This window comes from Scyliorhinus canicula, chromosome 4 (genome assembly GCF_902713615.1).
Source record: "Scyliorhinus canicula chromosome 4, sScyCan1.1, whole genome shotgun sequence".
NCBI lineage: Eukaryota > Metazoa > Chordata > Chondrichthyes > Carcharhiniformes > Scyliorhinidae > Scyliorhinus > Scyliorhinus canicula.
In genome coordinates this window covers 122,127,014-122,140,819 of record NC_052149.1, presented here as the reverse complement: position 1 = coordinate 122,140,819, position 13,806 = coordinate 122,127,014, and the positions used below count along the sequence as shown (strand labels likewise).

The 13,806-nt window shown below is 52.4% G+C and overlaps 1 protein-coding gene across 4 annotated transcripts in view; it reads left to right on the top strand.

The window, feature by feature from the left end:
- Positions 1–13,806, top strand: part of LOC119964936 (pre-B-cell leukemia transcription factor 1-like) — a 592,307-nt gene that overhangs the window by 455,415 nt on the left and 123,086 nt on the right. For all 4 annotated transcript variants that reach the window (XM_038795141.1, XM_038795140.1, XM_038795139.1 and 1 more), the window contains one exon: positions 12,101–12,291. In XM_038795141.1, the coding sequence (XP_038651069.1) occupies positions 12,101–12,291 (191 nt within the window). The remainder of the gene's footprint in view (positions 1–12,100; positions 12,292–13,806) is intronic.

Below are 13,806 nucleotides of genomic sequence, written 5' to 3'. Positions count from 1 at the left end.
TACACGCACACACACATACACACACACACGCACGCACACACACATACACGCACACACACATACACGCACACACACATACACACACAGCCATGACAGAATGGGACATTTCAATGAGATTCACCTCAATGTGTCAGGCGTCTGTGAGTAGATGAAAAGAGATTTGCCAAGCACTTTCTTTTTGACAAATGCAATTAAAAGGCGAGCAGATGTATGGTGCCTTATCATGCTGCACAGAAATACCTCAAAGCGCTTCGCATTCCCGTGCGTGACTCTGTAAGGCAGAGATCTGTCATTTGGTGATGTGGCAGCCATTTTGTATCGAGAAAAATCCCATCAGCAGCTATGAAGCCAAAGTGCTTCTCATGGCGTTAACTGGGGGAGAAATATCGGCCACGACATGGGGATGATTCCCCACCCTTCTAGTGCATCGCGAGCAGGGGGAGGAGATGAAAGCAGGGAGATGAGTATTTGATAATGTTAAATAATGTATGCTGACTTCCGAAAGATGTACTGATGCTCATTCAATAATATAGTGAAGTTATTACACACCTGATGCATGATCAATCACTACTGAAGCGAGATTGTAGTCCAATTGAAGGCTTTAATGAACAAACAGTTACCTCAGCAGCTCCGGTACAGAATGACTGCTGTGGGTGAAACACAGGCTCTTATGCTCCGCCTGCTGGGCGGAACCAGCAGGCAGGTTCTACCACTCATACTACAGTATAAGGTACATCCCACCTAGGTACCGCGATACCGCCAATATAGCCTACCACATTCACCCCCTGTTTAAAAAAGAGTCCGGCGGGAGTGGTGGCCTTGCTTTTACAGTGGTAGAGGTTATAGCGGTACCCTTCAGTGCCTTTACATGCAATACACATATTTACAGACAATTATTTACAAGTTCATTTTACAATGAAACTATCAGCTGGTCGGGGGCCCTGGTCGTCCTCTGCGATCGTCGCAGTCCCGGCGGTGATGCAGGCGTCGGCTCGGGCATCCATGGCTCTGGGAGCGTGTCGTCTTCAGCTTCATCGCATCCGGATGGGGGCCAATGGGAGGACGGTTCCTCCTGGGAAGGGGGCTGCGGTGGTGTGCGCCGGTGAAAAAATGGTTGGGGTTGGTGGGGGGAGGTGAGGGTGGGGATCCAGCGGGGGCCAGATCCCGGAGAGGGACCATGTCTTGTTGGCCGTCGGGGTGCGCCACATAGGCGTACTGGGGGTTAGCATGGAGGAGATGTACCCTCTCGACCAGTGGGTCCGACTTGTGGGCCCGTACGTGTAGGACAGGTCCGGGAGCTGCCAGCCATGTTGGGAGCAAGGTCCCCGAGGAGGACTTCCTAGGGAAGGCAAGGAGACGTTCATGAGGTGTTTCGTTGGGAGTAGTGCACAATAGTGATCGGATGGAGTGAAGTGCATCGGGGAGGACCTCCTGCCATCGGGACATTGGGAGATTCTTGGACCGTAGGGTCCTGCCATGGCTGGCACGGACTCATCACCCCGGCGATGTCTGCTTTGATGCGACTGAAAGCCTGGTGGGCCTCTGCCGATAGAGGAAAAACCGTGGACTGGATTAGTGGGCGGACCTTGTCCGCATAATTGGGGACCCACTGGGCGTAATAAGAAAAGAAGCCCAGGCAACGTTTCAGGGCCTTGGGGCAGTGGGGGAGGGGAAACTCCATGAGGGGGCGCATGCGTTCCGGGTCGGGGCCTATGACTCCATCATGCACTACGTAGCCGAGGATGGCTAGGCGATGGGTGCTAAACACGCATTTGTCCTTGTTGTAGGTTAAGTTAAGGATTTTTGCGGTATGGAGGAATTTGCGGAGGTTGGTGTCGTGGTTCTGCTGGTCGTGGCCGCAGATGGTGATATTGTCGAGGTACGGGAACGTGGCCCGCAGACCGTACCGGTCAACAATTTGGTCCATCTCCCGTTGGAAGACCGCGATCCCATTTGTGACCCCAAAGGGAACCCTTAGAAAGTGGTAGAGCCGCCCATCTGCTTTGAATGCAGTGTACTTGCGGTCGTCCAGGCGAATGGGGAGCTGGTTGACCAGATCAGATATGCAGGGGAGGGGGTTACGCATCGAGCTGCGTAAACCTGTTGATGGTCTGACTGTAATCTATGACCATCCTATGCTTCTCCCCGGTCTTTACAATCACCACTTGAGCTCTCCAGGGGCTGTTGCTGGCCTCGATAATACCTTCCTTTAGTAACCATAGGACTTATGACCTAATGAAGGTCCGGTCCTGGGCACTGTACCGTCTGCTCCTGGTGGTGACGGGTTTGCAATCGGGGATAGGGTTTGCAAACAGGGAAGGGGGATCGTCCTTGAGGGTCACGAGGCCGCAGACAGTGAGGGGGGGGTATGGGGCCGCTGCGTTTGAACGTTAAACTTTGCAGGTTACACTGGAAGTCCAGTCCCAGGAGTGTGGCAGTGCAGAGATGGGGGAGGACGTAGAGTCGGAAGTTATTGAACTCCACGCCCTGGACCGTGAGGTTGGCGATGCAATACCCCCGGATCTCCACAGAGTGGGACCCGGAGGGCAGGGGGATCTTTTGTTTGATCGGGTGTACAGCGAGGGAGCAGTGTCTTACCGTATTGGGATGGATGAAGCTCTCCGTGCTCCCAGAGTCAATCAAGTAGGATGTCTTGTGCCCGTTGATGAGTACCAACGTTGTAGCAGTTGAAAGCGTTCTGGGCCGAGACTGGTCCAGTGTCACTGAGGCAAGTTGTGGCAGAAGCTGAGAGATCTCGTCGGGCGATACACGGCCACCCGAGTTGAGGTCCTGAGACGTCATCCAAGATGGCTGCCCCCATGAATCGCACATGGCCGGCTGGGCGATCTCATCAGGCGATACATGGCCAGCCGAGTCGGGGTCCTGAGACGTCATCCAAGATGGCTGCCCCCATGAATCGCACATGGCCTGTGAGGAGAGGAATGGCAGCGGGCCTGGTTTGCCTGTGGAGACAGCGGCGGCCGACCGGGACTGGCATACTGTCACAAGGTGCCCCTTCTTCCTGCAGTCCTTGCAGATTGTGGATCGGGCCGGGCACAGTGTTGCCGGGAAAAATAGCATCCCACCCCCCCCCCCCCCCCCCCCCCCCCCCGGTTTCCTGACTGCCGCACTGCACAAGCTCGTGGGGAATTTAGGGGTGCTTTGCAATCGGCCGCGGGTGGGGCCCATCCTGTCTATGTGGGTACTGCACGGTCGGGAACGTAGGCCTGGGCGTTGCGGGAGGCAACATCTAGGGAGTGCGCAAGTTTCCGTGCCTCTTTAAGCCCTAGCATGTTGTTTTCCAGCAGTCGCTGGCGGATTTTAGAGGACAGCATGCCCGCAACAAAAGCATCCCGTATTAAGAGTTCGGTGTGGTCATTGGCTGAGACTTGTGGACAGTTACAGTTTCTACCTAACACTAAAATGCGCGGTAAAAGTCTTCGATAAGTGTGTAGGTTTCTGGGCTCACTCTTGAGTGGAGGACTTGCATTTTCTGTTCCTCTGTGGGGGTAGTCGGGGCCGTCCTGATGTACCCGTTGAAACATGCCAGCCAAAGTTTAAAAGTTGCTGCTACATTTGCCACGTGGGGGTTGATTTGTAGACAGTCTGGTTTTATGCGGAGAGCAGGCATTCTTCAATTCTTGTTCATTAAATTGATGCACGATCAATCACTACTGAAGCGAGATTGTCGTCCAATTGGAGGCTTTAATGAACAAGTAGTTACCCCAGCAGCTCCAGTACAGAATGACTGCTGTGGGTGAAACACAGACTCTTATTCTCCGCTTGCTGGGCGGAACCAGCTGGCAGGTTCTTCCACTCATACTACAGGATAAGGTACATCCCACCTAGGTACCGCGATACCCCTAATATAGCCTACCACAACACCTATGTGAAATATTAAGGAATGCTTTTTGGATTGAAGGATGAAGAGAGATAATGGAGCGATCTCACAACCTTGTCACACCCGACTCTGGATGCGTGGAGGAAAGTAAACCTCACGAGAGGCCTCTCACGTGATTTCCAATGCTCATTATGCCTCGTGAGATTTAACGCAAACTCGCGAGGCGTCATGATCTGGGTCCCGCTGTCAATGGGCGTGATTCAGATTTGTGCATTCAAGCGAGTAGTTAGTTTCACTGGACTATTTCTGCAGCGGAGATTCCTTACCTCGGAGATCGTAAGTGGATACCGTTCAGCAGTGGTTACCACAAACGTGGATCAGGCATACCAGCACTTGGTGGTGATGGTGGTTGGGGGTTTCCGAGGTGATTGGGGGCCCCCAAGTGGTCAGGCTCTGGGCAGGCTGGTACCCTGGCACTCCTGATGCCACCCGGCCGCCGTGGCAGTGCCAGCCTGGCCACCTGCCTGTGCCACCCTGGCACTGCCAAGCTCGCAGGGACACTGCCAGGTTGCCAGGCTGGCAATACCCCGGTGACATAGAACATACAGTGCAGAAGGAGGCCATTCAGCCCATCGAGTCTGCACCGACCTACTTAAGCCCTCACTTCCACCCTAAACCCATAACCCAATAACCCCTCCTAACCTTTTTGGTCACTAAGGGCAATTTAGCATGTCCAATCCATCTAACCTGCACGTCTTTGGACTGTGGGAGGAAACCGGAGCACGTGGAGGAAACCCACACAGACACGGGGAGAACGTGCAGACTCCGTACAGACAGTAACCCAGCAGGGAATCGAACCTGGGATCCTTGCCTGTGCCGGGGATGAGGCCTGTAGGTGCCCTACCCTAATGAGGTGGGGCATGGGGGACTCAAAGAACCCCTAATTGGTAAATTGGTGCATTAGGGGGTCCGGAGGCCGTGGTGGGGGAGTCCAGAGACCAAATGGTGCATAGATCTCTTCCTGCACTGGTGAGCTGAGCTCGTTAGTGCAGGAAATGAGCCTAAATGCGGCCTCAGTGGGGCGTTCCTCGCTGAGCCCTCAAAATGAAGCAGAGTACCATTTAATAGCAGGGTCATTCTCGGCACGGCAAGCGCCGGGGAAATATCCCGCTAAATGCACCCAAAAAGGGACTCTTTAATTTCCATTAAAGCACGTCCAATGTATAGGAAGTTAGTCCATTTTAAAGAGGCCACAGGAACAGAGACCCGGGGCAGGAATTGACTGAAATGTGGTTGGCAGGCTGAGTCCATCAAACAGGGACCGAAATGTCAAAGCCGCGATGGTGAATTCAGAATGAAAAATTAAATTGGCGGACGGTTTGGACGTCACACTATCCTGTGGCCGGCTCCACCTGCAAGCATACAAATTAGGAGCAGGAATCAGCTATTTGACACCTCGAGAATACCCTACTTCGGCCCAATCCCCATCCTGGCTTCCCCGCCCTATCTCCGTAACCCCGTGACTTAATCTGTACAATTTTGGACACTAAAGGGAAATGTATCATGGCCAATCCACCTAGCCTGCATATCTTTGGACTGTGGGAGGAAACCGGAGCACCCGGTGGAAACCCTCACAGACATGAGGACACAGACAGTGACCCAAGGCCAGAATCGAACCCGTGCCTCTGGCCCTGTGAGGCAGTCTCCAGTGGCTGAAGCCTGGGGTCTGGATGAGGAGGACCTTGAGATAAGAGAGCACGGGCGCAAAATCACCCCCGTTGTTCAGAAACACTCTCCATCTCCTGTTATTTTCTTATCTCTTTTGCCAGTTTTCTCCCTTGTAGGCCTTGATCCCTTGAAGAGATCCGACCTGCTGCAGCAAGGGAAAGCCCGTTTTCATGTCCGAAGCTTGAGAGTGAGTTAATGCAGAAAGGGTTGCGACAGGTTGCACCACTCACAGATATGCACCGGGTCACTGCTCGCTGGATGAGGGAAACTTATATCTCATGGATCTGTGAGTTTTATGCACTTTCAGTTGTCACACTCACACAGAAGCAGCCACTATTGTGACAGTAATATACACGGGGAGTTGTTTTCTGGTGACCCTGCATTTATGCATACAAACTACAAATTAGGGACAGGAGTAGGCCCCTCGGCCTTTCGAGCCTGCTCTGCCATTCAATCAGATCATGAAAGATCTGATTGTAACCTCAGCCCACCTTCCTGCTGACCCCCATAACCTTTCACCCCCCTCCCCCTCGGTAATCAAGGATCTACCTAGCTGTGCCTTACAAATATTCAAAGACTCTCCTTCCACTGCTTTTTGAGGAAGAGAAGTCCAAAGACTCATGAGGCTCTGAGAGAACAGAATTCTCCTCATCTCCACCTTAAATGGGTGACACCAACCAGTGACCCCATCATTCTAGATTCCACCACAAGAGGAAACATCGGGTGAAATCCTGCGCCTCGCGATGCCGCAAACACGGACCGTGATCGGGCGGAGAATCAGGCATCGGGACACAATTAGGACCGCGCCCAGTGCCAATTTGGGAATGATGCTGCGGCCCCTCGCTGGTGGTTTATGCCCCACGTTGGCAGCGGCATGCAAAACTGGCATTTAAATGCGATTAGTGGGTTGGACGCAGTATGCTCCGCTATTGCTCCGCTCCTCTCAGGCAGAGGTCTCGCAGACATGAATTACTACAAGTATTTACAAACGTGGACTGGGCGCCATGGCTGCAGAAGGGGAGCGGGAGACTGTCAAAACACTGAAAAACCATTTTAAACTGTAGATGCCGCGGCCGGGCCAGGAGTAGTAGCAGGTAATGACTTGGTGATCGGGGATGCTGAGCTCAGACCGCCATTGCTGCAGTCTGTCGTTTAAACACACCCCTTTGGTGCTACTGACTGCTCACAATGTTGAGTACTGTCTGTGTCCTTTAAATGCTCAGTGAGTCTCTGGCCATTTGGAAGCCCACCCAGGCCACCCCTATGGACACCCTCATACCGCAGCAGTACCATCAAGGGCCAAACTCAATCAGGAGCCCACTCGGTGTTGGCACTCTTCAGAAGTGCTGCCCCACTGCAGAGGAAGCAGGGATCAGCAGAGCTCACCCCAACCAGAGGACACCTACACTGCAGCCCCTGGAACCCACGCTGCTTTTCTGCCCCTCTCAGTCAGAGGACTCACCCGTGACACCCCCCCACCCACCCACCCACACCCCTCCGGATCACTAGCTGACTCCAGATGATGACTGCCACTACCTCCAAGACAGTGTTCAGGAGGGCCAGGCCTGAGTCTGCGGCCCAACCTGGGGAAGAGGGTATCCCTCCTCTCCTCATTGGCGTGGAGCTTTGGGACCATCTTGGACCCCCAACCTCGGGGAGCAGGTCTTCTCTGAGCCATTTTGGTGGCTGCAGTGAGCATGGTAAGTGGAGTGCTGAACAACAGCTCCAGCTGCCCGCCTCTTTGGCACTATCCCCAGCTCCAGTGGTTGGAATTCCCATTGGGCTGGGAATTACCTGGAATTCGCGGCAGCAGAGTGTTGGCCCATGAGCATATCCTGAATTACTCCCCGAATAGCGCCCCCAATGGGAACACAAACCACACGCAACTCATTCCCGGTGTCAACACTTAGTCTCCCAAACGGAGAATTTCACCCATCCTCTCCACATCGACCATGTCAATAACCCTCAGGATATTGAAGGTTTTGATAAAGTCGCCTCTTACTCTTTTAACTCCAGTGGTCACAAACCTAACCTCTCCATCCTTCCCTCAAAAGAGAACCCCCCCCCCCCCCCCCCCACTTTCCTGGTATGAATCTAGTAAACCTTCTCTGAATGGTTTCCGACTAATTCATATATTTCCTTAAATAAGGAGACTTAGGGTTTGATTTTCCCAAGAGGGAAGAAAGTTCCCTTGCGAGTGTGTTTAGCCGCATGTTTCCCAGCACTCGTAGTGCCGACAAATACAAAGCTATTCAACGCGACTCGTGTTGAATAAGGGACCTGAACAGGGAAAGCGAGGCCCCGTTTTGTACAGTGGGGAGCTCCGGTCGCCGGAAATCCCCATTGTAGTGAAAGAGCAGGATGCCATTTTTAAATGCTGAACACTGAGGCCCTCAAAAGAATCCCCGGCCTCCCCCCAGCCTCACCCCCACACTAGGCAACCTCGGCCTGATCACACGTGTGTAAAAAATGGCAGTGCCCCTGGCAGTGCCACCTGCACACCTTGGCAGTGCCAGGCTGGCACCTCAATGGCACTGCCAGGCTACCCAAGTTGCATCAGCAATGTCAAGGCACCACCCTACCCAAAGAGCATACAGCTGGGCCCTGATCCTCTTAGAGAACCCCAGGAGTGCCATTCCATCTGGTCCCTGTTTGTGGGACCAGTACCAAACAGTGCTCACCCGAGGTCTCTGAGTGAATGTGTTGAATCCCAAAGCCTCAGGTACCTCGGGAATCTGCACATTAGAGTGAGGCTGTTTTGTTCTAACATGCATATTTGACAAAAAATGCTCCCGCCCATTGTGGGTGGGATTCACGTCGCAATGCAATCTCACGAGGTGTTGCAAGCCGGACAGATCCTGAGAGTGGGGTCTCCCAACTTTCAACGGCCATGGTGCTTTTCCGGCGCAGCGTGGCCATAGGATCGTGCCCTTAAACTGTAAATAATTTGTGCACACTATATCATGCTTTCCTCACCATGTGCTGACTTCCTTGTCCTCATGCCAGTGTTCTTATTTTATCTGGAATTGTTTTTCTATTCTAAACTTCTCAGAGCTTTTACCGCTCCACAAACAGGGTTGGATTGGATTTGTTTATTGTCACGTGCACCGAGGTACAGTGAAAAGTATTTTTCAGCTCAACAGATCATTAAGTACATGGGAAGAAAAGGGAATAAAGGAAAATACATAATAGGGCAACACAAGATATGTAACTACATAAGCACCGGCATCGGATGAAGCATACAGGATGTAGCGTTAATCAGGTCAGTCCATAAGGGGGTCATTTAGGAGTCTGGTGACAGTGGGGAAGAAGCTGTTTTTGAGTCTGTTCTTGCGTGTTCTCAGACTTCTGTATCTCCTGCCCGCTGGAAGAAGTTGGAAGAGTGAGTAAGCCGGGTGGGAGGGATCTTTGATTATGCTGCCCGCTTTCGCCAGGCAGCGGGAGGTGTAGATGGAGTCAGTGGATGGGAGGGTTGTACTCCAAGGTGACCATTAGTAAAATCAGGAGAGCAGGATACTCGGATGAGCGTATTTGACATGGAATCACAGCATCAGAGAATGATTACAGCACAAAGAAAGGTCCTTTGGTTTAGGGCGGACTTGGGGCCACTGCTGGTGAGGGCGTACAATGAAGCAAGGGAGAGCGGGGAGCTCCCTACTATAATGTTGTCGGCTTCCATCTCCCTGATTCTAAAGAAGGTGAAGGATCCGGAACAATGCTGGTTGTGCCGCCCGATATGACTACTGAATGTAGACGCAAGCTGTTTGCGAAGGTGTTTGCCTCGCGAATCGAGGACTGCGTCCCGGGGGTGAAAGGTGAAGATCAAACGGGTTTTGGAAAGGGGAGGCAGTTGTCGGCGAATGTGAGGAGGCTGCTTAATGTAATCATGATGCCTTCAGAGGGGCAGGATGTGGAGGTAGTGGTGGTGGTGGACGCGGAGAAGGCATTTGATAGGGTGGTGTGGGCGTATCTGCTGGAGGTGTTGGGGCAGTTCGGGTTCGGCAGGGGTTTGTGGATTGGGTCTGTTTTTTGTATAAGGCACCGGTTGCGAGCGTGCAGACGAACCGAGTGAGTTCGGGGTATTTTGAGTTCCATGGGGGGATGAGGCAGGGGTGCCCGCTCTCCCAGTTGCTCTTTGCCTTGGCGCTTAGGGCGTTGGGGGTCTGGGGAGGGATTGAGTGGGGGTGCGTTGAGCATAGGGTCTCATTGTATGCGGACAACCGTCTGCTGTATATTTCAGACCCGTTGGGCAGTATTCAAGGCATCATGGGGATTTTGCAGGAAATTGGCCGGTTTTCAGGGTAGGTTGGATATGGGTAGAGCGAGGTGTTCCCGATTGAGACTAGAGGGCAGTAAAGGAGACTAGGGGAGTTGCCGTTTCGGATGGTAGGGGTGAATTTTCGATATTTGGGTATCCAGGTGACACAGGACTGGGCGCAGCTGTACAAGCAGCTGTTTGCTGGCAGGGTGGGTGTAGACAACAAAAATGACAGCGCTTGCAAGGCTTCTGTTTGTGTTCCAGAACCGCCCAATCTTCGTTCCCCAAGTGGTTTTTTTTAAGAAGATCAATGCACTGATCTCTGGATTTGTGTGGGTGGGCAAGATCCCGTGGGTTAGGAGAGCTTTCTTAGAGCGGGGGCGGAGTGGGGGTGCTGGCACTGCCGAATATGATGAATTACTACTGGCTCTCAAATACATTGCCTTCGGGTGGGGAAAAGACTGAGAAAATCCGCCTTGAGTGGGAGCCACCAAATGTGCGACCGCTGACTCCAGAGCCCTGCAAATCTTATATCTTCAGTTAATTATCCAATTCCTGATTGAAGTCCCTGATTGACCCTGCCTCTGCCACACTGCCAGGCTGCCAACTCCAGATACTAACCACGCGCTGTCTGAAAAGGTTTCTCCTCATGCCTCTGCTGCTTCTTTTGCCAATCACCTGAAATTGTTGCCCTCTGGTTCGCGGCCCTTCCACCAATAAGACGTTCCCGCCCGTGTACTCCCATGATTTGGAATACCTCCATCAAATCTCCTTTCAACCTTCCCTTCACTCGAGGGATCAGCCCCACTTTCTCCAAGCTACCCACATAACCTTGTGTCTGGAACCATTCTAGTGAATCTTCCCTGCACCACCTCAATGCACCAGAGGAACATAAGAAATAGGAGCAGGAGTAGGCCATTCGGCCCCTCGTGCCTGCTAGATCAGGGCTGATCATCTACCTCTACCCCATTATCCTCATATCCGTTGATGTTTTTAACATGTGGAAATCTATTAATCTCAATCTTGAACAGACTCAATGGCTGAGCCTCCACAGCACTTTGGGGTTGAAATTTGTAAAGATTCACTACCCTCTGACTGAAGAAATTCCTCCTGATTTCAATCCGAAATGGCCTACTTCTTATTCTGAGACTGTCTCCTGGTTTGAGACCCGCCCCAGCCAGGGGAAACATCCTTCCTGCGTCTACTTTGTTGAGTCCTGTAAGAATTTTGTATGCTTCAATAAAATCATCTCTCATTCTTCGAAACTCTAAAAAATACAGGGGCCCAACATTCTCTATATCTCCTCATGTGTAATGGCATCATAATCTCTGGATCTTGAAAGAAACTGTTTGTAATTTCATCAACATACCTCACAGAAGGAATCCTGTCAAATTTACCAGCATGGAGTCCAAATTGCCTCCTTCTGTGCTTTAATGACTCAATGAGCTGAAAACTTGGGGTCCACCCAATAGCGGAACGGAGACCTGAAAATACTGGCATTGGCCACCCTGTCAGTTGAAGGATGCAATTGTTGGGATCAAACTTTTGGGAGAAGAGAAGTTTGGGGTCCCAGGATTAGCCACTCCCAGAAGGTGGGCGGGCACTGAGCTCATTCAGTGCCTCGCCAACGGCCAGTTTCAGAGGTCCACTGGGATTTTCCAGTCAGCCTCCAGTTCCCTGACGTGATGGTGGCGCAGATCAACTCCCTGGGTACCAGCATCCTCCCCAGGCCGGGGTGCCAGCACTCCTAGCAGGCCAACATGTGGTCCGCCCACTAATCCACGGTTTTCCCCCTGTTGGCAGAGGCCCACCAGGCCTTCAACCGCAGAAAGGCGGACATCGCAAAGGCCACGATGTACGCAATCGATGAATCCCTTCCCTTCCAAGTTGAAAGCGACGCGTCCGACGTAGCTCTGGCAGCCACCGTCAACCAAGCGGGAAGGCCCGTGGCCTTCTTCTCATGCACTCTCCATGCTTCAGAAATCCGTCATTCCTCCGTTGTAAAGGAGGCCCAGGCCATAGTAGAAGCTGTGTGGCACTGGAGGCATTACCTGGCCAGCAGGAGATTCACGCTCCTCACTGATCAAAGGACGACCAGGGCCCCCGATCGACTAATTACTTCATTTTGAATGTGCATGTAAATGAATACTGTAAATAGTTGTGACATGTAATAAGGCAAAACACTGTACCACCGACGGGTATCACCATAACCTCTACCACTGCATAACGCAAAACCATCATTCTCTCACTACTTCTCATCTCATCTCTTCCAGGCCTGCAATGAGTTCACCACACACGTCATGAACCTACTGCGCGAGCAGAGCCGAACGCGACCCATCTCCCCAAAGGAAATTGAGAGGATGGTCAACATCATCCACCGCAAGTTTAACTCCATCCAAATGCAACTCAAACAGAGCACATGCGAGGCGGTCATGATACTCCGCTCACGATTCCTGGATGCACGGTAAGAAGACTTTATGTCTAACCTTTTGATGCAGTCAGTGGTTTTAGTGAAAGGGGGAGAGTAGCTAAATGGAGCATTGAGATAATGACACTGGTTGCAACATGGCCATTGCTTGGGCTTACAGAATAGAGACAGATAGAACCCATGCTTCAAGGAGAGTTAATGGCATGGGGGAGGAGCGGGATTCTATGAAAGTGAGGTTGGATGCCCTCTTACCTCATGGAGTCAGATCAAATTTAGCCAGGACTTGGACCAGTCGGGTAAGCGAAAAGATGAGGGTCTCTCAGACTTGCCTTTAATACATTGCTAACCAATGGTTGTGGCCCCCCTCTCTGTTGAGAACAATTAGGATGAAAGAGGATTTCTCTCGTCTCTCCACATCGCTGGAATAATTGCAGCCAATCTGCTCCATACCCTCTTCAAGGCCCGTTGAGTGTAATAACCATGTCTGATCAAGAAAGTCACAGATTTTCAAGTCAATTCGGAATGAAGGGGATGAGTCAACCCCTGCATTGCCCAGCACACCTCATAGAATAGCGGAGAGCCCCTAAACGGGATCTGGGTCAGGTGCCAAACAGAGCGCAATGCTCCCGGCTGGTGGCACTGGACGCAATCTGGTTCACGCCCTCATTGGGCAGCACGGTAGCATTGTGGATAGCACAATCGCTTCACAGCTCCAGGGTCCCAGGCTCGATTCCAGCTTGGGTTACTGTCTGTGCGGAGTCTGCACATCCTCCCCGTGTGTGCGTGGGTTTCCTCCGGGTACTCCGCTGTCCTCCCACAGTCCAAAGATGTGCAGGTTAGGTGGATTGGCCATGCTAAATTGCCCTTAGTGTCCAAAATTGCCCTTCGTGTTGGGTGGAGCTACGGGGTTGTGAGGATAGGGTGGAGGTGTTGACCTTGGGAAGGGTGCTCTTTCCTGGAGCCGGTGCAGACTCGATGGGCCGAGTGGCCTCCTTCCGCACTGTAACCAGATTTGCATATTCAAATGAATATTTCAGCTCCTTTAAATATGCATTTCAGTGTTTTAGCTGGTGTTCCTGGGCTCTTGGGATTTACCTCCACCGCTGGCGCAGGGTGAGGCCAGCGGGAATCACGACTGGTCTCCATCAACAGGGGTGCCAGTGGGTACTGCCAGGGTGGCAGGGGCCAGTGCCAGGGTGCCAAAGCATAGGGCCTGAGGGGAGAATGGCTATGAAATGGGGGGAAATTGAGGCGGGAACATGAAGGGGAGCCGGAAGGAGGACATGAAGGTTGGGGGGAGGGCCTAGAGGAATAAATGGAAGGGGGCCTGAAAAGGGGGAAATGGCCTTGAAGGGGGTTGGGGCCCTTAAAACGGGAGATTTCCTCCGTTAGGGGACCCGATAAAGGGGTGTTGGTCATTTGGGGAGGGAGGGGATGCTGGTGCCAGTGATGTGGGTGGGCTGTGATGCCTGCGAGTGGGGAGGAGGAGGTCTCTGCCAGTGAGTAGGATGGGTGGGAGCTATAGGGTTGCCTGGAGATTGGGGCACCCTC